The sequence below is a fragment of the Artibeus jamaicensis genome, unplaced genomic scaffold (assembly GCF_021234435.1).
Source record: "Artibeus jamaicensis isolate MK-2021 breed Jamaican fruit bat unplaced genomic scaffold, CSHL_Jam_final contig_384, whole genome shotgun sequence".
Taxonomy (NCBI): Eukaryota; Metazoa; Chordata; class Mammalia; order Chiroptera; family Phyllostomidae; genus Artibeus; species Artibeus jamaicensis.
The window spans coordinates 564,026-590,671 of NW_026521810.1; the positions used below are offsets into that span (position 1 = coordinate 564,026).

The 26,646-nt window shown below is 40.4% G+C and overlaps 1 protein-coding gene across 1 annotated transcript in view; it reads right to left on the reverse strand.

Annotated features, from left to right (window-relative positions):
• The window catches only part of RNF149 (ring finger protein 149), a 51,640-nt gene extending 25,211 nt beyond the window's left edge, over positions 1 to 26,429 (reverse strand). The window contains 3 exon segments of the mRNA XM_053664663.1: positions 25,814 to 25,919; positions 25,921 to 26,120; positions 26,123 to 26,429. Coding sequence (XP_053520638.1) covers positions 25,814 to 25,919; positions 25,921 to 26,120; positions 26,123 to 26,261 — 445 coding nt within the window. The 5' untranslated portion in view covers positions 26,262 to 26,429.
• Between the last annotated feature and the right edge of the window lie 217 nt (positions 26,430 to 26,646).

Here is a 26,646-nt window from a genome sequence, read left to right on the forward strand (position 1 = left end):
ATATAAAAGATCCTTAAGAGCCCTGGCCAATGTGGCTCAGTTGCTTGGGTGTCATCCTGCAAACCAAAAAGGTCACGGTTCCATTCTGGTCAGGGCACATGCCAAGGTTGTGGGTTTGGCTCTGAATTGGGGTGCATGCAAGAGGATAACCAATCAATGTTTCTCTCCTTCTTTTCCTCCCTTCCCCTCTCTGTACAATCAATAAAAGAAAAAAAATTTAAAGAGCCAGAAGAAACATAGGGGGTTAAAAATATATAATATTGGCCCTGACTGGTGTGGCTCAGTGGATTGAGCGCTAGCCTGCAAACCAAGGGGTCATGGGTTCAATTCCCCATCAGGGCACATGCCTGGGTTGTGGGCCAGGTCCCCAGTAGGGGGCACATGAGAGGCAACCAAATATTGATGTTTCTCTCTCTCTCTTTCCCTCTCTAAAAATAAATAAATAAAATCTTTAAATATATATATATATATATATATATATATATATATATATAATAGTGAAGAAAAACTTTTCAAAATATGAAAAAGCACTTCAAGGTTCTAAAAAGAAAAGAAAAAAAGGATTTGACTAACCATACATAAATATAAATTTTCTACACGGCTAAAGAGCAAAAATCAAAGAATCAAGATCAATAGAGCCAACAGCCAATTGGAGAAAAATACATGTAATATTACAAAATGAAAAAAACTAATTTCCTATAAGAATAGAAAAAAGTAAATGAAGTCAGAATGCATAAATAAAAATAGAAATGGGTTTTGTTTACTTTTCAAGCCTTTTTTTAAAGATTTTTTTTTTTTTTTTTTTTTTACTTTTAGAGAGAGGAGAAGGGAAGGAGAAAGAGAGGGATAGAAACATCAGTGTGTGGTTGCTTCTCACATGCCCCCCCACTGGGGACCTGGCCTGCAACCCAGGCATGTGCTCTGACTGGACCCTTTGATTTGCAGGCCCGTGCTCAATCCACTGAGCTATGCCAACCAGGGCTGGGTTTTATTTTTTTTAAATAGCAGCTTTATTGAGATATAATTCACATGTCATAAAATTCATCCTTTCAAAAGGTACAATTCAGTGGCTTTTAGTATATTGTGTTGGCCAAGAGGTCCGTATGGTTTTTTACATAAAATAAAAGACACATTTTTCATTTTTAAAAAATATTTTATTGATTATGCCATTACAGTTATCCTATTTCCCTCTTTCATTCCCCTCTACCCTGCACACCCCCCTCCCCCACCATTACCCTTTTGGTTTATGCCCATGTGTCTCAAGTTCTTTAGATTCTATATTTCCCATACTATTCTTGCCCTCCCCCTATCTATTTTCTATCTACCATCTATGCTACTTATTCTCTGTACCTTCTCCCCCCTTCTTCTCCTCCCACTCCCCTATTGCTAACCCTCTTTGAGATCTTCATTTCTATGGTTCACTCCTGATCTAGCTGTCCTCTTGGTTTGCTTTTGTTTTAGGTGTGGTTGTTAATAACTGTGAGTTTGCTGTCCTTTCACTGTTCATCATTTTTTATCTTCTTTTTCTTAGGTAAGTCCCTTTAACATTTCATATAATAAGGGCTTGGTGATGATGAACTCCTTGAATTTGATCTTATCTGAGAAGCACTTTATCTGTCCTTCCATTCTAAATGAAAGCTTTGCTGAATAGAGTAATCTTGGATGTAGGTCTTTGGATTTCATGAGTTGGAATACTTCTTTCCAGCCCCTTCTTGCCTGCAAGGTCTCTTTTGAGAAATCAGCTGACAGTCTGATGGGCACTCCTTTGTAGGTGACTGTCCCCTTAGCTCTTGCTGCTTCTAGGATTCTCTCCTTCAGTTTAATCTTGGCTAATGTAATTATGATGTGCCTTGGTATGTTCCTTCTTGGGTCCAACTTCTTTGGGACTCTCTGAACTTCCTGAATTTCCTGGAAGCCTATTTCCTTTGCCAGATTGGGGAAATTCTCCTTTATTATGTGTTCAAATAAGTTTTCCACTTGTTGCTGTTCCTCTTCCCTTTCTGTTACCCCTATAATTCGGATGTTGGAGCGTTTAAAGATGTCCTGGAGGTTCCTAAGCCTCTCATTTTTTTGAATTCTTGCTTCTTCATCCTTTTCTGTTTGGTCACTTTTTCCTTCCTTCTGGTCCACTCCCTTGATTTGAGTCCCAGTTTCCTTTCCATCACTATTGGTTTCCTGTGCATTTCCCTTCATTTCAATTAGTTTACCCTTCATTTGTTCCTCTAATTTGTGACTAAAATCAACCAGTTCTGTGAGCATCCTGATCACCAGTGTTTTGAACTGTGCATCTGATAGGTTGGCTATTTCTTGGTCACTTAGAGTTATTGGCTCTGGAACTTTGAATTCTTCTTTAGCCATGTTTTGGTCTGTTCACGCCTGTTACGACGTATGAGGAGCAGAGCCCTAGATGTTCACCAGGGCGGGGCAACTCAGTCACTGGGTTGTAACACTGTATGTGGGGGCAGGGTCAGAGAGGGGCAATAGTGGTCCCCTCTGCTGCTTCCCGCCACTGGGGCCTGTGCAGTCTGTCTCACTGCTTGCTCCTTTGCCTGATTTATTTGCGTGTGAATGTGTGACCGCGGTCAGCCTGCCACCTTGCACCCTCACTGCGTCTGCCCTTTGCAACCCCACACCTGGGATCTGCCAACCACCGCCTGCACTCCTGGGTTGGTCTGACTAAGTTTTCCTGCGCAACCCCGCTCAGCCAGTCACTGGTTCCGCCCCTCTTACCGGGCTGGCTGAACGGTTCATTATTGTCAGACTTCCATATAGTTCAATTTTCTGTGTTTTGGTTGCGTTTTTTTTTTTTTTACTAAAACTTTGTTGTCTTTAAACTTGGATGTGCAAGGAGGCACAGTGGTTACACCTACGCCTCCACCTTGGCCGGAAGTCACATTTTTCATTTTTACCAATAGCTTTATTTATTTGGATATTTTCAGTATGTCTGCTATCACCCGTGTGGTATAACATTGATTGTTCTCAATTAACATCTCAATTTGATCACTATCAACTTCAACTGGTCTACCTGACTGTGGAGCATCAATCAGCGAGAAATCTCCAGCATGGAACTTTACAAGCCACTTTTGACATGTTCGATCAGTCACAGCAACTTCTCTACACACTGCACAAATCTTTTATTGTTCCAGTTGTTTCTATCTTTCTTGAAATAATAAAGCATAATATGCTGAAAACATTGCGTATTTTCTTCCATCTTTGATATGAAAATGGCTATATAAAAATTCACCAATTTTGGTAATTTTTTTAAAAAAATGCATGCTGATCTGACAGCTGTCACAATACAATCTAACAAAATTGTTTCAAATAAGTTAAAGACAACTAAGTGCTAATAGAACCATCTTAGGGGAAAATGAATAAACTTTTTGGCCAAGCAATATTTACAAAGGTTGTGAAACCACTGCCATTTAATTCCATAATATTTTCATCACTCCCTAAAAGCCTGTCCAGTTTCCCTCCAACAAATGGATTTTAGACAAATAAAATGTTGTGGCACACATAAAAGCATACCTATTACACTGGTAAAGATAAAAATGTCTGATACACTACATTGGCAACAACAAGCACAAATCTGCATTCTTGTACACTTCCAGATAGTGAATTATTACAATCTGGTATGGAGGGTGATGGCTATCAAAAAGTTTTTTAAATGCACATGTCTCTTTGACCCAGTGATTCCCCATCCAAGAACTTAATTGCATAGATATACCTGCATATGTACATGTGAGGTATCTATAAAGATATTGATTGCCAAAGATTTTTTAAAGTTTTTGCTATTACAATTGAAATGTTGATCAATAAGAAAAGTTATATAAATCAAAGTAAATGTACACAGAGGCAGCATCTCTGTCAATACTGATAACACTCAAGCTACACAGACAAGAAAAAAAAAGCAACATGTAGAACTGTGTGATCCCGGGATTTAAATGGTCGTAACAATACAGACTACCTCTGGAAGGCAGCCCTAGAGACTGAGGGCCCCAGTGCCTTAGTAAGAAGAGTTAGACACAGTAAAAATTCTCTACCATGTGTACATATTACTATTCAAAAATTAATTCCAAAATACATGTATTGCCCTGACCGGTGTGGCTCATTTGGTTGGGCATCATCCCACAAGGCAAAAGGTTGCTGGTTCGTTCCCAGTCTGGGCATGTTTGAGATGCAACCAACTGATGTTTCTCTCCCTCTCTTTCTACCTCCCTTCCCCTCTCTCTAAAAAGAAACTTGCAAAAATCAAATCTTTAAACAAATAAAAATACATATATAATGTTCTTTTGAATTACACTAAAATACTTTTTAACACTATTTTACTTTACAGAGAAATTTAATCTGTAGCAAATCCACTGTGGCCCTCAGCCATCATATTTAGTTATTGAAACACCAGAAGGGCATCATTCTAAGTGGCTCCTGTCTGGAAGCCGATCATGTGACCTATACCTAAAAGTGTTACTTCACAAGTACTGAAGTTGTCTCAGGACTCACACAATCTACCATGTCATCACTGGGAGGAAACAACAAGAACTAAGATATTTTCTGGTTCAGGAAAATATTTTCAGGAAAATAAACATCTAATAGCTAAGAAAAGCAACTACAGAAACAATTATGGTAAGTTATATCACTTATATGGACCTTCACAAGCTGAAAGCCTTTTTAATAAAACTCTTCTTTGGTGGAAGTTTTCAGGAACATACTAAAGTAGGAAGACCAGTACAAGGAACTACATATACCTGTCTCAATTAAAAACTTTTAGAGTTCTGGCCAAGATGGAGGTGCAGGTAGAAACCCTTTGTTTCTTGCATAACCTAAAGGAGGAAAACGACTAATCTAAAATCAATAAATAACCAAAAGTGCCAGAAAATCACACTGCATGGAACTCCCACAACCAAGGAATTAAACAAAAAATCAACCAGAACAACCAGACTGGTAAGGCCTCAGCAACTGGGGGCAGACCATGGGGGTGGGGCTGGGTGCTGAACTTGGCGGGCTGCACAGGAGGGGTTGACTTAAGGGGAAGACTGAGACTCAGAGCTGACTGTGAGCTACAGCAGGGGTTGCCCCAGTGGGAGATACTCCCAGCTTCAAGTGAGAGTTTGTTGAAAAGGGTACTAGAGACAAGCGGGGCGACTTTCCTCGCAAGTCCCCCTGTTGTGCCATGGATGAGAGTAATCATGACAGAGATAGGATGTGATCTGCTTGGGGAGAAGTGGCCATTTTTCCAAAGGAAAAAGGCCATGAGCAGTGGCCAATTTCTCAGGGGAAAAAGGTCAGCAGCAGCCAGTTTCTCCGAGGAGAAAAAGGCCTCAAGCCCCCTCCTCCAGGGCCTTTTATTGGGTTGTAATACATAGAAATATAGGGCAGCAAGGATCAAACAGTAGATAACATTTCAAAGAAATCTGAGAGCTTAGTCTGAGTCAGTCTGTCAGGAACAGAGTTTTAGGATTTCCGGCTCCAACCCTTATCATATGAATGAAAGCACTCTTAGCAGAGCAGATTTCACAGGTTTATCAGGAAGTCTTTGTGATGCCAGATTTTCCCCCAGGACACGCTCTAGCAAGGCAAGGAGCTGCACCTCTCCCCAACAGGTATTCAGGCTTAAGGGGATTAGAGCCAGAAAGCGCCTCTCCCAGAGAATATGGGGACTCAGGCTATGTCAAAGCCGGGGGGGGGGGGGGGGGTGAGAGCCCAATGCTCTTTGTTGCAGCCCCCAGAGTCCTTCCATGAAGGCCTCCCAAGTAATCGAGTCTGGCTTAGGTTGCCCCCCCACTGTGAAGGGTGTTATCCGTCATTGACTTCTAACTTAGGCAGAGTTTGCTACCAGAAACAAGGTTTATCTCCTGCAACTCGCATTCCAGAGGTCATTCCTTGCCCTTAGCCACAAGGGGTCAAGATACCATTCCTAGAACCAGGTAGAGTGATCTACAACAAGCAGGCAAGCCTCACTGTTCCCTCTCTGGCCCCTTCCCCACAGGCAGCACCACAGCACAGCAAGGAAGGTTGCCCTGCTCGGGTGAATACATATGACCCCACCCCCTTATAACCTATCAGCTGTGCCAAGACAAAGAAGTATAGCCTAAATGAAAGAACAGAGAATAACCTCAGAACTAAGTGATGAGACTGCCAACCTATCTTGACGGAGAATTTAAGGCCCTGGCAATAAAAATGCTCACGGACCTAATTGAGTTTGGTGGGGGGGGGGGGGGGGGGGACACAACAAATGAAGAATACCCAAAGTGAAATAAAGCATAATATTTAGGAAACCAACAGTGACAGGAAGGAAATCAGGACTCAAAGGAACAATTTGGAACATAAGAAATAAATAAACATACATCCAGAAGAACAGGGAAAAACAAGAATCCAGAAAAAGGAAGAGAGACTTAGAAACCTCTGGGACAAATTCAAATGTTCCAATATCCGAATTATAGGAGTGCTAGAAGAAGAAAAACAACAGCAAGAAATTGAAAACTTATTTGAACAAATAATGAAAGAACATTTCCTCAATCTAGCGAAGGAAGCAAGACTTTCAGGAAGTCCAGGAAGCCCAGAGAGTCCCAAAGAAGTTGGACCCGAAAAGGAACACATCAATGCACATCATCATTAAGTTACCCAAGATTAAATATAATCTTAAAAGTAGCAAGAGAAAAAGAGACAGTTCCCTACAAAGGACTGCTCATACTTATCAGCTGATTTCTCAAAAGAAACCTTGCAAGTAAGAAGGGACTGGAAAGAAGCATTCCAAGTCATAAAAGGCAAGGGCCTACATCCAAGATTACTCTCTCCAGCAAAGCTTTCACTTAGAATGAAAAGGCAGATAAAGTGCTTCCCAGATAAGGTCAAGTTCAAGGAGTTCATCATCACCAACCCATTATTACATGAAACATTAAAGGGACTTATCTAAGAAATGTAAGAAGAGCAAGAATATGAACAGTAAAATGACAACAAACTCATAACTATCAACAAATGAACCTAAAAGAAAAGAAAAACAACAAAAATAAAAACTAAGCAAACAACTAGAACAGGAACAGATTCAGAGAAATGGACATCACATGGAGGGATTTCACTAGGCAGGGGGAAAGGAGGAACAGGGGGAAAAGGTACAGGGAATAAGCATAATTAGTAGGCATAAAATAGACAAGGAGAGATCAAAAATGGTATAAGAAGCAGAGGACTGAAAGAACTTATATGTACAACCCATGGACATGAACTAAGGCAGGGAAAATGCTGGAGGGTTGGGAGACAGGGTAAAGGAAGATAAAGGGGAGAAAAATTGGGAAAACTGTAATAGCATAATCAATAAAAATACTTAAAACCTTTACACAGAAAACAAAACTATGTCAGTTTTTCCCCCAAAACAACCTTGAAGCACTTTCATATTTATATTTCAGTTGAAGCAGAAAGAGGCCACATTATGATTTTACAGATGAGAGCTAGGGAATCCTTAAGAGCTGTCCAATGTCATACAGCACCTAAAAAAGTTGATTGTAGAAGAATCAGCCTGTATGTAGTCACGGGGGGATACAAGCTTATGGGTGGCGAGCCACAGACTGGATTCAAATCTCACTGTTACCACTGTCTGAGTCAGGAGAATCTACCTTCTCTGAGAATATTTCTTCAGCTATAAAATGGAGATGAGCGAGAGAGGAGAAGACAACAGTGAAGTATATGGGAGCTGCGCCCACTTGCATGTGCACCCAACTGGGATACTTAGCTGATCTTCTAAAAATCAAAGTGAACAGCCAACAAAATTTTGGCTGATATGAAGTGTGGAAGCCAAAGTGTGCAGAGGCTGCTTCAAAACTGGTGGTAAGGAGATTTTATAGGCAGACAGGGAAAGTTCCTGGGCACAGCCCCAGAATCTGCTGCTTCCTTATGGACATCAGAGGAGAGTTGGGTCAGTGATAGCAGTCTACTGGCTCCCTCCCCTTACAGGGCAGGGAAATTGCAGACCAGCACCAGGAGAGACTTGAAATCCTAGGGAAAAAGAGGCAGTGCACCCAAGCTAATGTGGCAGTCACTGGCCAAGACAGTGCAAGACAGTGCAGGACAGTGCAGGACAGTGCAGGGTTGAGGGTCAGGGGGTAGATAATGGAGGCACCTGGAGCTGGGAGAAGAGGTGGGCCGAGACTGGCTGTGACTTGGATAGACTATGGACTTGCCAGAGAGTTGGAGTGTATGGAAAGCCAGGCAGTGGCTCTGAAGGACAGTGGAGACCAGAGACTTTTTCAAAAGGGGAACTGAGGTGCGCTGGGCAGGGACCTCTCTGTGCAGCTGCCTGGCCAACAAGGAGTGAGGACTGTGGGTGTGATTTGCTCCCACTCAGTGCACCTCATGGATTGATCAAAGGGGTGCAAAGGAGCCCTGGCTGGTGTAGCTCAGTGGATTGAGCGCGGGCCTGTGAAGCAAAGGGTCACTGGTTCAATTCCCAGTCAGGGCACATGCCTGGGTTGCAGGCCAGGTCCCCAGTAGAGGACAGATGAGAGGCAACAATACATTAATGTTTCTCTCCTACTCTTTCTCCTTCCCTTCCCCCCTCTCTAAAAATAAATAAATAAAGGTGGTGCAAAGGTTTATTATCAGTGCCAGCATGGTGCAACTGTGCAGAGTGGAGAATGTGACCCACACAGTGCTGTCAGTGCTGTTAGGCCATGGAAACTAGACGCCTGTGATTACTGTAGCCAAGACTGAGACCCCTTCCTTGCCAGAACCAGCAGAAAGGGGAAATTAAGCCCATCTACCAATCAACTGCAGGAGCCTGGAAGACCTGAAAACTCCCTGGGTAGGCTTAACCAGCTGGGTTTTTTTTTAATTATTTTATTTTATTGTTGTTCAAATATAGTTGTCTGCCATTCCTCCCCACCCCAGCCACCCTCACCACTCTCCTGATTCCGCCCTCACCTTGGTTCTGTCCCTGTGTCCTTTATAGTTGTTCCTGAAAACCCATTCCACCAATTATCACCTCCCATCTCCCCTCTGATTACTGTCAAATTGTTCTTAGATTGTTCTCTGGTTATATTTTGCTTGCTTGTTTTGTTGATTAGGTTTCACTTAAAGGTGAGATCACATGGTATTTGTCTTTAACCGCCTGGCTTATTTCACTTAGCACAATGCTCTCCAGTTCCATCCATGTTGTAACAAAGGGTAGATGCTCCTTCTTTCTTTCTGCTCTGTAGAATTCCATTATGTAAATGTGCTACAGTTTTTGATCCATTCATTTACTGATGGGCACTTTTCTGAAGTGCTTCCAGCACTTGGCTATTGTAAATTGTGCTCCTATGTACTTTGGGGTGCATAGGTTCTCTTGGGTTGGTGCTTCAGGGTTCTTAGGATATAATCCCAGCAGTAAAATTGTTGAGTCAAAAGGCAGTTCCACTTGTAGTTTTCTGAGAAAATTCCATAATGTTTTCCACAGTGACTACACCAGTCTGCATTCCCACCAATAGTGCTCTAGGTTTCCCTTTTCTCTACATCCTCTCCAACACTTGTTTGTTGATTTGTTTATGATTCTGAACACTGGCCATTCTGACCAGTGTAAAGTGGTATCTCATTATGGTTTTAATTTGCATCTCTCTGATGGCTAGTGATGCTAAGCATCTTTTCATATGTCCCTGGGCTCTCTGTATGTCCTCCTTGCAGAAGTGTCTGTTCAGGTCTTTTGCCCATTTTTGAACTGGGTTACTTATCTTGCTGGGGTGGAGTCATGTGAGTTATTTATACATTTTAGAGATCAAACCCTTATCCAGGTGTAACTGGCAAATATGTTTTCCCATACGGTTGGTTCCCTTTTCACTTTAATGTTGTTTGGCTTAGCTGTGCAGAAGCTTTTTATTTTGATGAGATCCCATTTGTGTATTCTTTCCTTTATGTCCCTTGCTTTAGGGAACATATCAGTGAAAATATTCCTGTGTGGAATATCAGATATTCCTGCTTATGTTTTCCTCGAGAACGCTTATAGTGTCACACTTATATTTCTTTTATGGACCTTGAATTGTTTTTTCAAGGTGTTTTTTCATTGTGTATGATGTGAGTTGGTGATCAAGTTTCATTTCTTTTGTATGTATCTGTCCAGCTCTTCCAACACCATTTACTAAAGAGGCTATTTTTACTCCATTTTATGCTTCTTCCCCTTTTGTTAAATATTAATGGACCATAGAGACTTAGGTATATTTCTGGGCTCACTACACTGTTCCATTGTTCTATATGTCTGTTCTTATGCCAGTACCAGGCTGTTTTGATTACAGTTGACTTGCAACACAGTGTAATATCAGGTATTGTGATCCCTCTTACTTTGTTCTTTCTCAAAACTGCTTCAGCTATTTGGGGTCGTTTATGGTTCCATATAAATTTTTGAAGTGTTTGTTGTATATCTGTGAAATTTGTCATTGGCACTTTAACAGGGATTGTGTTGAATCTATATATTACTGTGGGTACTATGGACAGTTTGATGATGTTAATTCTTCCTATCCATGAAGATGGTATATGCTTCCATTTGTTTGTGTTTTCCTTATTTCTTTCTTTAGTGTTGTGTAGTTTTCTGCATACAGGTCTTTCAGCTCCTTGGTTAGGTTTCTTCCTAGGTATGTTATTTTTCTTGTTGTTGTATCAAATGGAATTTTTTCCAGATTTCTGTTTCACATATTTCATTGTTGGTATACAAAAATGCCTTTGATTTCTGATTTCTGAATATTAGTTTTGGGGTTTTTTTTCTCTCTAAGAGTAAGGGCTGGAGCTGAAAGAAAAGCAGAAGCAGTTCCAGAAAGAAGCTGTAAGGAGAACACCAACAGCTGAGACAAATTTCACCTTGCTCTTCATCAGAACTTACGTTTTAAAAAAATTTCTCTCTTCTTTTTGTTCTTTTTAGTTTTTTCTCCCTTTCATATTGCATTTTAACTTTTGTTCTTTTACTTCATTGGTATTCCAAATAACACTAATCTGGGTCTTTTACTTTTTATTCATATATTTTCTTATATTAAGATGACAAATCACACCCAGCACTCTTCTCTGATCTTAATCCATTTCACCAACTCCCTGAGCATTATTAGTGATGCTGTATTTTCTTTCATACTAGGCCATGTTTCTATCTTTCACTCTATTTCTCCTCCATCTAACCGCACATAAGCTCTCTTCTTTCTTAAGTCATCTCACATTCTCCACCCCCCCACACTTCTGAGAGTCTTATTTCTTTACTATCTTTTATAAACAGTGGCTAGTTGGACAAAATACGTGGTTATTGCTGTACTATTCAAACAAAACTCCTATTTTTTCATTGTTTGCTTGTGCTTTAAAAACCACAGAATATTCTTCCCGTCTTACTGCATTTCACTTTCCCCATACCCCTGATCAGTTCACTGAGGAATTTTATTTCATCCCCCCTTTCCCTCTGGAACTAGCCTTTACTCCTTCCTCAGTTTGTTTTGCTATCCACTCAAAATATTTTTTCTTTACTGTAGACATCTCATATTCACTCTTCTCTTTTGTACAATTTTCTTATTCCTATCCACCTTTATTAAACTTCATTCAGCTGTTGTTAGTATCGACCATACTGTGGTTTTTCTGCAATTTTGCTCCCATTGGTCCAGTACCTTTTCAATTTTACTTCAAACCTCATAGTATACCCTTCCTGTTTCTTACTCCATTGTTCCTGTCATCCTTCCATGTTTCACTTATATTTTGAATTTTGTTCTCTCCTTTTCTTTTTCTCTGTTCTATCCCAACTATTATCAATCCTCTTACCTGTGACCACACATTAACATTTTCCCTCTTTTAGTCAACTCATATTCCCTTTGTCATATATTGTAATATTCATTATCTCTCTTAATCTTTATGAACTTTTGTTCAATTGTGGTTGGAAATGCTGATGTGGTAAGGTTTGCTGGCATAGGTCTGGTTGTCTGGTAATAATACTTTGTTAAGTAACACCTGTATACAACAGCATACAAGATAAGGTGGGAGTTGTGACTACCAGTAAGCCCACTGGAGGGAAGACCACATCAATAAAGACGCCACCAACATATAAAGCCCTAACATAATGAGAGCCCATACAAACAGAAGGGCAACTCTAGAGCATTCAGACAAGATCAAAGAGACTGCACCACTGAGTCCCCACAGGACCCCTGTCATATAAGTCTACCCCACAAAGACAGACAGGCAGGCAAAACATGCAGAAATACACAAAAAGCTAACTAAAATTGGGGGACAAAGAAAGAACCCCCAATCAAAAGGAATGGAAGAAACCCTAGTAAAAGAACTAAATGAAATTGAGGCAAACAACCTATCAAATATAGAATTCTAAAAAAACATGGTTATAAGGATATTCAAGGAACTCACTGGGAACTACAAAGCATGAAAAAGGAAAGAGAAACCATAAACGAGAACCAGGAAGAAATGAAGAACACAGTATCTTAAAAAAATACACTAAAAGGAATTATAGGCACACTAGATGAGGCAGAAGACCGAATCAGTGAGCTGGAAGACATGGTAGAATGAAATACTGAATAGAGAAACAAAATGAAAAGACTCAAAAAGTATGAGGAGAGCTTAAGGGAACTTCAGGACAACATGAAACATAAAAACACTGGCATCTTGGAATACCAGATGAAGAAGAAAGGGAGAAAGGGATAGAAAACATGATAAAAAAATCATGACAGAAAACTTCCCTAACCTGGAGAGAGGGAACTCCATACAAATTCAGGAAGTACACAGTGCCAATCAAGATGAATCCAAAGAGGCCAACTCTAAGACACGTGATAAATAAAATGCCAAATTTTAAAGATAAAGAGAGAAACAGACACTAACATACAAAGGAACTCTGATAAGGCTAACAGCTGAATTTTCCACAGACACACTAAAAGACAAAAGGGAATGGCAAGACATATTCCAAATAATGAAAAGCAAAGGCATACAACCAAGACTTCTCTACCCAGTGACGCTGTCGTTTAAAATAGAACGTGATATAAGGAGTTTGCCAGACAAAAGAAAGTTAAAAGCATACCAGCACTGAAGGGGTGCTAAATAGAATGATTTAAGAAGGTGAAAGTACAGAGTGAAAGAGAGAGGAACACGGGTGGAAGGAAAAAATGGCAATGAGTACAAACCTATCAATAGTAACTTTAAATGTAAAGATATTAAATGCTCCAATCAAAAGACATAGGGTAGCTGAATAGAAAAGAAAACATGATCTGCATGATCATGTTCTGCACATACGCTGTCTACATGAGACCCACATCAGAACAAAAGACCTACGGAGACTGAAAGTAAAGGATTGGAAAATAATATTCCAAGCAAATGGACAGGAAAATAAAGCCAGGGTACAAATACTTATATCAGACAGAATAGACTTCAAGACAAAGGTGACAGAAATAGACAAAGAAGGAAATTATATAATTCTAAAGGGAAGAATCCCCAGGACACCTTAAATATTGTAAGAATATATGCAACCAACATAGGAACACCCAAATATATAAGAAAAATATTAGAGGACTTCAAAAAAGATACAGATAGCAACATACTTACAGTAGGGGATTTTAATGCACCACTGTCAGCAATAGACAGATCTTCCAAACAAAGACTCACCAAGGACATTGTGTCACTGAATGACATTGTAGATCAAATGGGCTTAACTGATATATACAGAAACTTTTGCCACAAAGAAGGAAAATATACATTCTTTTCATATGCACATGGACCATATTCAAAGATAGACCACATGATAGGACACAAAACAAGAATCAACAAATTTAAGAAAACTGAAATAATATCAAGCATTTTCTTGGACCACAAGGAATTGAAACTAGAAACCAACCTCAAGGAAAAAACTCAAAGACACTCAAACACATGGAGACTGAATAACATGTTATTAAATAATGAATGGTCAAGAATGAAATTAGGGAAGAAATCAAGTTTCCAGAAACAAATGAAAATGAACACAAACAACGCAAAACCTAAGGGACCCAGTGAGGGTTGTCCTGAGAGGGAAGATCATAGCAATACAGACCTACCTAAAAAAGATAGACAAATTTCAAATAAAAAACATAACTCAACATCTACAAAAAACAAAACAAAACAAAACAAAACAAAACAAAGCCCAGAGTGAGAAGAAGGAAAGAAATAATCAAATCAGAGCAGGATTAAATGACATAGACTCTAAAAGAACATTTCAAAGGATCAATAATTCCAGGAGCTAATTCTCTGAAAAGATAAACAAAATAGACAAGCCTTTAACCAGACTCATCAAGAAAAAAAGAGAGAGGACCCGAATAAGTAAAATCAGAAATGAAAGAGGAGAGATTACAACTAATACCACAGAAATACAAAAGATCGTAAGAAATTACTATAAACAATCATATGCCAAGAAATTTGAAAACCTGGGTGAAATGGACAGATTTCTAGAAACATATTATACTCCAAAAATGAGTCAAGAAACAGCAGAAAGTTGGAATACACCAATATCAGCTAGTGACACTGAAGCAGTAATAAAAACTCTCAGCCCACAAAAGCCCTGGCCCAGACAGCTTCACAGGAGAATTTTACCAAACATTCAGAGAAGAGCTAACTCTTATTCTTCTCAAACTATTTCAAAATATCCAAGAGAAGGAAAGACTCCAAAACCTTTCATGAGGTCAGTATTGTCCTAAATCCAAAACCATATAAAGACACAACAAAGAAAGGAAACTATAGCTCAATAATGCTGATGAATATTGATGCTAAAATCCTCAATAAAATTTTGGTGAACTGCAGCCAGCAATACAAACTATCATATACCATGATCAAGTGGGATTCACCACAAGGATGCTAGGATGGTACAATATATGCAAGTCCATAAATGTAATATATCACATAAGCAAAAGGAAAGACAAAAATGACATAATCATATCATGCTGAAAAACCATTTGATAAGGGTCAGCACCCATTTTTGATAAAAAACATTCAGCAAAGTAGGAGTAGAAGGAGCATATCTCAACACAATAAAAGCCATATCCCAGAAACATAGTCAACCTCAAACTAAATGAGCAAAAACTAAAAGTGTTCCCCCTAACATAAGGCACAAGACAAGGTGTCTACTCTCAGTTTTATTTAACATTGTATTGGAAGTTCTAGCCACAGCAAACACAAGGAAAAAAAAAAAGACAGCCAAACTGGAAAGGAGGAAATAAACTGTCACTGTTGGTAGATGACATGATAGTGTACATAAAAACTCTGGAGATTCCACCAAAAAGCTACTTGACCTAACAAATGAATCTGGCAAAACGGGATACAAAGTCAACATTGAGAAATCAAAACTATTTTTGTACACTAACTATGAAATATCAGAAACACAAATCAGAAAAAAAGATCCCATTTATTACAGCAATAAGAAAAATAGAATACTTAATAAACTTAACCAAGGATGTAAAAAACCTGCATTCAGAAAACTATACAATACTGAAGAAAAAAGTTAAGGAAGACACCAATAAATGGAAATATATACCGTGTTCATGGATTGGAAGAATTAACATCATCAGAATGTCCATACTATTCTAAGGAATATATAGATTCAACACAATCCCTATTAAAATCCCAATGACATATTTCACAGATACAAACACATATTTTGAAAATTAATATGGAGTAATAAATGACCCTGAGTAGCTGCAGCAATTTTGAGAGAGAAGAACAAAGTAGGAGGGATCACAATATCTGATGTCAAAACTCTGTGTTTTGATTACAAGTCCACTGTAATCAAAATGGAATAAAAATAGCTTCTTCAATAAATGGTGTTGGGAAATCTGGACAGCTGCATGAAAAAAAGTGAAACTCGACCACCAACTTAAACCATACACAAAAATAAACTCAAGAGATAAAATACTTAAATATAAGTTGCAACACCATAAAAGTCTTAGAGGAGAACATAGGCAGGAAAATCTCACATATTCCATGTAGCAATATTTTCACAGATACAACCCCTACAGCAAGGGATATAAAGAAAGGAATAAACAAATGGGAATATATCTAACTAAAAAGTTTCTGCACGGATAAAGAAAACATCAACAAAATGGAGAGGGAACCAACTTATGGGAGAACATAATTGCCAATGGTAGCTCAGAAAGAAGTTACATGACTCACACCAGGAAGACAAACCACCCAATTAAAAAATGGGCAAAGGACCTGAACAGACACTTCCCCAAGGAGGACATACAGAGAGAGGACCCACAGACAACGAAAAAATGCTCAACATCACTAGCCATTAGAGAGATGCATACTAAAACCACAATGCAATACCACTTCACACTGATGAGAATGGCCATCATAACCAAATCAACAAACAGCAAGTGCTGGTGAGGTTGTAGAGAAAAGGAAACCCTAGTACTCTGTTGGTGGGAATGCAGACTGGTGCAGCCACTGTGGAAAACAGCATAGAATTTCCTAAGAAAACTAAAGATGGAACTTCCTTTCCATCCAGCAATCTGATCCCACTGCTGGGACTATATCCGAACAATCCTGAATCACTAATTCAAAAGAACCTATGCACCCCAATGTTCATAAAAGCTTTATTTACAATAGCCAATAGCTGGAAACAGCCTAAGTGCCCACCAGTGAGTGAGTGGATCAAAAAACGGTGGTATATTTACACAATGGAATACTATGCAGCAAAAAGAAAGAAGGAGCTCCTGCCCTTCACAACAGCATGGATAAGACTGGAGAGCATTATGCTAAGTGAAATAAGCCAGATGTTGAAAGACAAATGCCATATGATCTCATCTATAAGTGGTACCTAATCAACAAAACAATCAAGGAAAATAGAAACAGAGACTTAGAAATAAAGAACAACTGACAGTGACCAGAGGGGAGGGGGTGGGGGGAAATGGGGGAACAAAGGGAAGGGGCAAGCAAAGAAACAGGAACAAAGGACTCATGGGTATGGACAATGGGGGGGGGATTGCCTGTGGGTGTGAGAGGGGCTGGGATACTGGTGAGCAATGAGGTAAAAGGCAGGACAACTGTAACCGAAGAATGATAAAGAAAATGGAGATGAGAATTTTTCTATTTTGAAGTATCACTTAACAAGAAAGGCAAAACAGAGCTGTAGAAACAGGGTGATCATTTTGTATTGGCTTATGGAGACATCTTTCCCTTGATAGGAAAGTTTACCAAAGGAAATTGTGAAACCCTCTAGGCTGTGAAACCATCACCAAAACATGGGAGATAACTAGTTCGTGTGGTTAGTGGCTAAGAAGTATTAATCTTATTATCCCCAGTGCCTCATATAGAAGTGGGCACAGAGTGTTCAGAATATATTTGTTGAATAAATACATGAATGAATGAGAGGTGAAAGATAAACTGAGATGAAACAGGTTCTTAAACACCTACAATCTCAAGTGGGGGTGGGGCAACTAATACACACTGATCATTAGAAGGATACACTGAACTGAAAAACTTGTCATACCAATTTGAAATTTTTCACCTGGGAAATTAATCTTAGTTTAGCGAGTTAAAAGAAATCATTAAAAAAAAGAACCCATATGCCTAGAATGATGGCTGAACTGTTGCTCATGTTTTGTAATCACAGCACCAAGATTGCTTCTGGGAACTACTGGGTTGGCCAAAAAGGTTTTTTTTTTTTTTTCCTGTAAGATGACTCTAGTAGTGCTTATTTTTAACTTCATTTGAAACAATGTTGTTAGAATGTATTGTGACAGCTGTCATATCAGCATGTGTTGAAAAATAACATCAAAATTGGTGAAATTTTGTGCAGCCATTTTAATATTGAAGATGGAAGGAAAAAAAATTTTCCATGTATTATGCTTTATTATTTCAAGAAAAGTAAAAATGCAAATGAAACGCATTAAAAGATTTGTACAGTAAATGGAGAAGGTGCTATGGCTGACTGAATGTGTCAAAGTGATCTGCAAGTTTCTTGGTACTACAGACATTTTGGCCAAATAATTCTTTGCTGTGGGGAGATCTTTATGCATTGGAAGATGTTTAGCAGCACTCCTGGCATTGACACAACTAGAAGCCAAGAGCAAGAGATAGCCTACATACTCAAAATATGCAACTCAATAAAGTTACTGGTGAAAATGAAAAATGTGTCTTTTATTTTAAGGAAAAAAACCATATAGACTTTTTGGCCAGGCCAATACTATAAATTAATACAATTCAGAAGAAAGGCTCATTCTATCCTGTGATTTGCTTTTGAGACATTTTTAGGGGTAAACAGGCAGCAGGGCAGCTGAGTAAAAATGCACCAGATTGGGATTACTGTCTGCACAACCCCAAGAGTGCTGTCCTTGTCCTTTCCTGATTCATCTCTGCGAAATACCAGACAGCTCCAGTGGCATATGATAGCATAGCACAACTTATTCTCAAATTAAATAGCTGATTTCTTCAGAAAAGGCACAAACACCCCCAAAAATTAGGGACAGCTGAGAAACGCCTTTAGGATTATTTTTCTTCCCTAGGCTTTAACATTGCTACCAATTACATTTGACTAAAGAAAGTCATCTTGTGCAACCTCCCATGCTCCCCAAAATAATGTACACACATCACCATCAGAGAGGAAAATTTGAGGCAGTTTGTTTTATTTTAGTCTTATACTTATCACAAGGTCTTTGAACATAGTATATAACCAAAAACCTACTTGTCAAGTAATAATAAATACCAAATAAAATATTCTTTAGCAAGCCAAATTATTTATAAAACTATTCCATGCCCAATATAAAATTGGATGTATTTCTGTTTCCTTTTAAATTTCTGTGTTCCTCCCACTACCTTGTCAAAAACAAACAAAATGTAAAAAAAAAAACCAAAAAACAAAAACAGACAACAAAAAAACGGATTTGTGGTCAATAGCTTCAAAATTCTAGAAGGTGACCTGTGAATCTAGTGTACCATTTCTCCTCCCAAGGAAACGATTTCAAGTAGATTTCAACATTCTGTTGGAGGAAATAGGAAATCCTATTTCAGTGGAGGAAATCCACTACTGAAATATTTAAAGTAGTGGTTAGATTTCTCTTCTATAAAACTAATTTAAGCAGCAAGAAATACATTTTAAAGTTCCAGCAAAAAAATTCCATGAACTTTAAGGTTTTCTTTCTTTCCAGTAGCTTAAATTCCATACCCTTTTCACCTTTCTCCCTCATCCTGGAGTCTTCCTAGTTAAATATTGAAGGGTAAGCCTAAGATCAAACTAAAGTTTTTCAGCACCACCCACACTTCTGAGTATGCAATGCATCAAAGTCCCTTAGATATATACCCCTTTTTATGCACTTACTATATAATTTCTTTATAGGTCTCTCTCCTTCACTAAACCAGTACTATCTGCTCTTATGTATTAGATTTTGTAGCCCAGCATCACACTAATGATTTATAGAGGGTTTCTGAATGAGTAAATGTGAAAAATTGACTTATCTTCTAGTATTATAGTTGAAATGACCCAATAAGAATATTAACTTCTCTGCAGAGAAAATAATACAGAAAATCTGAATGTAAATGTCTGAAATTTGAAGATATTTTACATATTTTTATTGTTGGTTCAGAGTGAAGAGGACCCCCAAAATAAACACAATTCTCTTCTTGGAATTTTAAATTATGTTTGGAAAATTTGGTTCACTCAAAAATATTTTGCATTTGTTTAATGTACTACTCAACAATCTTACTGGCAACTCTTAGCTGTTTTCCTAAATGCATGACTTTATCTCAGGCACTCAGCCTTTTGCAGTGCTAATCCCACCACCCAGAATGTCCTATAGCCCACAAACCCTCACTAATACATACATCCCAGAGTCACCTTCTCCATCATCTTCACTTGTCCTTCAAAATTCAATCTTTCTGGCCCTGGGTGGTGTAGCTCAGTGGATTGAGTGTGGGCCTGCGAACCAAAGGGTTGCTGGTTTGATTCCTTGCTTGTGGGCCAGGTCCCCAGCAGGGGGTGCATGAGAGGCAACCACACATTGATGTTTCTCTCTTTCTCTTCCTCCTTCCCTTCCCTCTCTCTAAAATAACAAATAAAATCTAAAAGAAAAAATTCAGTCTTTTTGGAAACTGCTATAGTTGATTCTACCTTCTATGAAGCTGTCAGGTGCCATTTCTGTCTTCTTATAGCACCAAAATACATTCTACATTCAAAGCTAAATTTTTAGATCATTTGTAGGTTAGAGCATTAAAGGTCATTAAGAATTTATTATTTGAGGCTTCTGGTCAAGACAGAGTTGTAGGTAAATCCAGTACTTGCCTCCCCCCACAACCCCATCAAAATTACCATTTGACTGCAGAATAATCATCATTTAGAACTACCTGAACAAAAGTCCTACAACTAAGGATATAACGAAGCCACAGTAAGACTGATAGGAGGGGCGGAGACACAGAACAGAATGGGCAGGTCCCATACACCCACATGTACTAGATACAATTGGGAGGGACTTCTTGGCTGTGGAAGTGCCCCTGAAGAGCCAGGGGTCCTAGGCCCACAGCAGGCCCTCAGCGCAGAGTGCCAGTGCTGGAAAGAGAAGTCTTATAACTTCTGGCTGTAAAAAGCAGCAGAGATTGAGACTGAGACAGAGGAGTCAGGTGTTCCTCTTAAAGGGAACCCTGCCCCCCCCCCCGCTACCTTACTCTGACTTAATCCACCTAAGCTCCAGTGCTGGGGCAGCAGCTTGAAAGACACCAGGGACATACATAGCAACTGACTGGTCCAGATTCAGGGTGAGAGCTACAGGGGCAGCTTTCTCCCAGAGAGAAGTGCTGGCAGAGGCCATTGTTCCTTTGATTAACCCTCTAGTCACAGAGCTGACAAGCAGGCACCTTATCTGAGATTCCATCAACTTGGCTAACACTGTTCAACCAGACCTGGTGATTCCCTGAGACCCCATCCCATCCAAATTTCAGCCCAACCAAGAGGCTTTTCCATAGACACAGCCTGTCCTGTCTCATGCTTCAGACTTGCCTAAAATCTCTCAAACAAGCAGCATCTGGCCTTTGGCTAAATTGCTCCAGCCCTGGAACTAGCAGCAGCCAGCCTTGGTTAACAGCTTAGCCTCTCTTGTGCACCTCCAAACCCAGCACAAGTAGCACCCATGTGTAGATCACACTGTAGCTCATGCTAGGCGGGCTGACCTTGGCCTGCACCTCCCAGAAGGTCCCAGAGCCAGGACAACTGGTGGATAACTTCAAAAAACATCAAAGCACCATCCAAACACTTCCACAAGTGACATATTCAATGGGCGGGCTCACTAGGCCCAGGAGCCCCACTGAAGTAAGTCTTGTTCCATGGGGTATTCTCCTTTACATCCTCTACCGTGGTTGCAGCAAGTCCTTGCAGCAGATCGGCCTCGTGGTAAATCCCCCACACTGAAGCACCAAATAGCAATCAAGGCTCAATTACACCAGGAAGGTGTACACAGCCCACATGAGGGTAAGGTGGGAGTACAGCTGGAATGCCTAGCTTGGGTGATTGGGGATATTGTGCCACTGGACCCTTCAGGACACCTACCACATAAGGCCACTTTACCAAGCCTGTGAGACATAGCAGCTCTATCTAATACACAGAAACAAATACAGGAAGGAAAAAAAAAAAAGAAAAAAGACAAAGAAATATGTCCCAAATGAAACAACAGAGCAAAAAATCCAGAAAAAGATCTAAACAAAATGAAGACAAGCAATCTACCAGGTACAGAGTTTAAAACACTGGTTATAAGGATGCTAAATGAACTTAGGGAAAGAGTATATGAACTTAGAACTTCAATGAAGAGAAACAAAACATGACTAGAAAACAAAAAAAGGAAAAAGGGAAAACTGAAGAATACATTAACTGAAATGAAGAACATTACATTATAGGAAATCAACAGTGGAGTAGATAAAGCAGAGGATCAAACCAGAGATCTGGAACTTAAGGTAGAAAACACCTAATCAGAACAGCTAAAAGAAAAAAGAATCCAAAAAATAAGAACAGTATAAGGAGCCTCTGAGACAACCTCATAAGTACCAACATTTGCATCTTGGGGGTGCCAGAAGGAGGAGAGCAAGAAATTGAAAACCTATGTGTAAAAAATAATAACAGAAAAATTCCCTAACCTGGTGAAGGAAATAGATACAGAAGTCCAGGAAGTGCATACTGTCCCAAACAAGATGAACCCAAAGAGGCCCACACCAAGACATATAATTAAAATGCCAAAGTTTAAAGACAAAGAACCTTAAGGTACAGCTCCCACGCAGCAACCTTAAAAGCATCAAGACAAAAGCAATTAGTTACCTACAAGGGAGCTCCCATAAACTGTCAGCTGATTCCTCAACAGAAACTTTGTGGGCCAGAAGAGATTGGCAAAAAATATCAAAGTGATGAAAAATAAGGACCTACAACCAAGATTACTCTACCCAGCAAAGCTATCATTTAGAATGAAAGGACTAATAAAGTGTTTTCCAGACAAGAAAAAGCTAAAGGGGTTCATCATCACCAAACCAGTATTATACAAAAAGTTAAAGGGTCTTTTTTAAGGAAAAATAAATAAATATGAACAATAAAATGGCAACATATATACATCTATCAATAAGTGAATCTAAGAAACAAAATGAACAAGGCAGAACAGAAACAGAGTCATAGATAAAGAGGACATTTTGATGATTGCCAGATAGGAGGAGTGTTGGAAGGGTACATGAAAAAGGTAGAGAGACTGTGAAGTATAAATTGGTTGTTACAAGATAGTCATAGGGATGTAACAGCATAGGAAATATAGTCAATAATACTCCAATAACTATGGACAGTATCAGATGCCTATGCTTCAGATGTTGGAATGTTTAAAGTTTTCCTGGAGATTCCTAAGTCTCTCCTCATTTTTTTTGAATTCTTGTTTCTTCATTATGTTCTGGTTGAATGTTTATTTCTTCATTCTGGTCCAAACCGTTGATTCGAGTCCTGGTTTCCTTCCTGTCACTATTGATTCTCTGTACATTTTCCTGTATTTCACTTTTTAAAGCCTTCACTTTTTCCTCTATTTTGCAACCATATTCAACCATTTCTGTGAGCACCCTGATCACCAGTGTTTTAAACTCTGCATGTGATAGGTTAGCTATCTATGGCTTAGTTGTATTTTTTCTGGAGCTTCAATCTGTTCTTTCATTTGGGCCAGTTTTGGTTGTTTTTTTGTTTTTTTTTGTCTTGACTGGCCTGTTACTTAGTAAGGGGTGAAGCCTTAGATATTCACCAGGGTGGGGCAATCCACAGTGTCTGTGTTATGGTGCCGTATGCAGAAGAGGAGTCCAAGAGGGAACAATGCTACTTGTTCAGCTTTCGGCTGGCTTTCAGTCACTTCTGCTGCTACCCAGAAGCACCCTGGACCCTTCTGGTGCTAACTCCCAGGTGGATGGTTTTATGTATGTGCTAGATCCAGTGGGTCTCTCCAACCAACTCTCCTGTGAGGCTGGGCATTTTTGCCACCACCTCAACCCCCACAAGTTTTTTTCAGTCAGAGGTTTTGAGGCTTTATTTCCCTGCACTGGAACCATGAGTTGCATGGTCTGTTTTGCTTCCCAGTTGTTCCTTGCATTCCATGGCTTGTATGCAATGGCAATTGGGCAGCTTTGTAATCACTGGAGTAACTGCACTAAAAGTGGTGCCTGGCCCTAAGCCACCAATAGATATCTGCTTCATCATTTTAATCTTGGCTAATGTAATTATGTGCCTTGGTGTGTTTCTTCTTGGGTCCAACTTCTTTGGGACTCTCTGAGCTTCCTGAATTCCCTGGAAGTCTATTTCCTTTGCCAGATTGGGGAAATTCTCCTTTATTATTTGTTCAAATAAGTTTTTCACTGGTGGCTGTTCCTTTCCCCCTTCTGGTACCCCTATAATTCGGATGCAAGAGATAAGGGGACAGTCACCTACAAAGGAGTTCCCATCAGACTGTCAGCAGATTTCTCAAGAGACCTTACAGGCAAGAAGGGGCTGGAAAGAGGTATTCCAAGTCATGAAATCCAAAGACCTACAACCAAGATTGCTCTATCCAGCAAAACTTTCATTTAGAATGGAAGGATAGATAAAGTACTTCTCAGATAAGATCAAATTCAAGGAGTTCATCATCACCAAGCCCTTATTATATGAAATGTTAAAGGGACTTACCTAAGAAAAAGAAGTTAAAAAAACATGAACAGTGAAAGGACAACAAACTCATAGTTATTAACAACCACACCTAAAACAAAAGCAAACTAAAAGGACAGCTAGATCAGGAGTGGAACCACAGAAATGAAGATCTTAAGGAGGGTTAGCAACAGGGGAGTGGGAGGAAGAGAAGGGGGGAGAAGGTACAGAAAATAAGTAGCATAGATGGTAGATAGAAAATAGATGGGGGGGCAAGAATAGTATGGGAAATAAAGAATCTAAAGAACTTGAGACACATGGTCATAAACTAAAGGGGGGTAATGGTGGGGATGGGGGGGTAGGGTGGAGGGGAATGAAGGCGGGAATAGAACAACAGTAATGGCATAATCAATAAAAAATTTTTTTAAATTAAAAAACAAATAAAAATAAAACAAATTAAAATTAATATGGAAAAATGAAAAAAAAAAGATATCTGCTTCATTTCTTCTCCAAACTCACTTCCTTTCTGTTGTAACTGAGGAATTTTCCCTCTACTATCTGAGGCCAACCCCTCCACAAGTATTCTGGACACAGCCTCTTAAAGACCTTACTCTTTCAATTACCTCCTCTCTATCCTAGATATCTACCAGATCACTCTTGTCCAATTTCAAATATGCCTCATTATTTTCTATCCTACTCTTCCTGCCCTCACAGTTTCAGCCCAATTCTCAGCACCTCCCAAGTCCTCCCACTCAAACTTCTTTAAAGTGTTGTTTTTGTCTCCACTTCCTCACCTCTCAACTGACTTTGGCTCCTATCATTCTGCTAAAATAGGAAAAATCCAAAGTCACTTTTCTGTCTTCATTTTACTGTCAGCATCTGAACTTCAGAAAGCCAAAACAGAAAGAAAAACAAAAGTACAGGAAAAAGGATATCTGACTTGCAGATGCAGGAACTTTAAAAAGATATTTTAATAACTAAGTTCAGAATGACTTGGCAGCACAAATAATACACTGCTATGCACTGGTTGAAAGGCACTCAGGTTCAGTTCTGAAGGTATCTTACAAAATAGGCCTTTTAAACTATCATTACTGCTTGAAAATGCAACCTGTTGGCAAACGTGTATGGTATACATGTACGTAGAAACACTCACCTTACAAAGAGCAAGACATTTTCTTGAATGAACACAGCTTTAAAATTTTCATCTCAACTCAAGATTAAACGAACCTGATTGGCAGTCTAGCCAGTATTATAACCCTACATTTAGTGAGACAACATATCCGAATTTAACTCCAGGCTTTCAGACTCAGAGTTAAGTCCGATTTTCTAACTCACAGTTTAGAATATTCAGACATGTTCCAAGAAACCAAAGTGCTATCAAGCCACCACTTTAACCTGGTGAAGAGACAGCCAGACCCTGGAGTGCTTTGCACCTGGCTCTGAAAGACATGGAGTGGAAGGGGACCCATGATGAGACCTTCCAGTTAGAACTACACTCTTTCTCCACTGGGTTTTAATGTTGTTCTCCCCACTGTCTTCAGGAGACTGGCCCCCCTCCCTCCAAACAGCACCTCAGGGGGCCACAAAGAGCAAATCTAGTGTTTCCCTAAAAGTTCTGGATTGCCACAGGCCATCAAAGTCGCACCACCTCCTCCAGCCCCTCATCCGCTCAAGAATACGACAGGAGAACATGAAGTCACTCCGCCGGGACCGTGCTGCAAAGACACCCCGCCACCTCCCAGCGTCCAGAGCCCGGCTCACCAGCATGGGACAGGGGCGCGGTGAGGCGCTCCTCGTTATAGATCACCACGGCGGAAGCATTCCTCCGAGCAGCCACCAGCACTTTGTCCTTTAAGATGCAGCCCCCCGCGTGGCAACAGGGCGACCCAAGACACAGCCCCCCAGCCGCCGGGTCGGGGCACAATGAAGCGCGTGTACGGTACGGAACCCTCAGGGTCACCGTCCACCATGCGCTGGACTCCCACCGGGCCTAGAGCGCCCTCCTTGGGCGAGCTGTCGCCAAAGCGGCCGCTCTCCAAAACTCTACAGGTGGTGCGGTTCGTCTGCTGTCCAAGTACTCGATTCTCACCACAGCCAAGTACCACTCCAGCGCCCGGCCCCAGGATCCTGGCGAGCACAAGGCCAGGGCCAGCAGCGCCAGGGCGTCGAGGGCCCGGCAGCCAGCGTCTGGCGGCTGCCGCCGCGTCATGGCTGGGCCGCCCGGCTGACTAGGAGCCAGCCGGGCCAGGGGCCGGAGGACGTCCAGAGGGAGAGGAAGCGTCAGAGGAAGCTGAGAAGCATCATAAAGCGAGCCTTCCTAGCACGGCGAGTGAAGACGGAAGCCGGACTTTGGTCGGGGCCTCGGCGCAAGCGCATCTGGTCGAACGGAGGGGGCAGAGCAAAGTGAAGGGGGCGGAACGATGTGGTGTGTGTGGCTGTTCGCCCTCCCAGTCACCCCACACCCCAGTTGGGTGAGTGGCGCTTGGGTTGGAACCTCTCCGGTGAGTTGCGCTTGGTTTGGAGCTTCCCTGCCTGTGAAAGTCTGGTGACTTGCAGTACCCCGTCCTGAGACCCCAGAGACTCCGCGGCGGGAG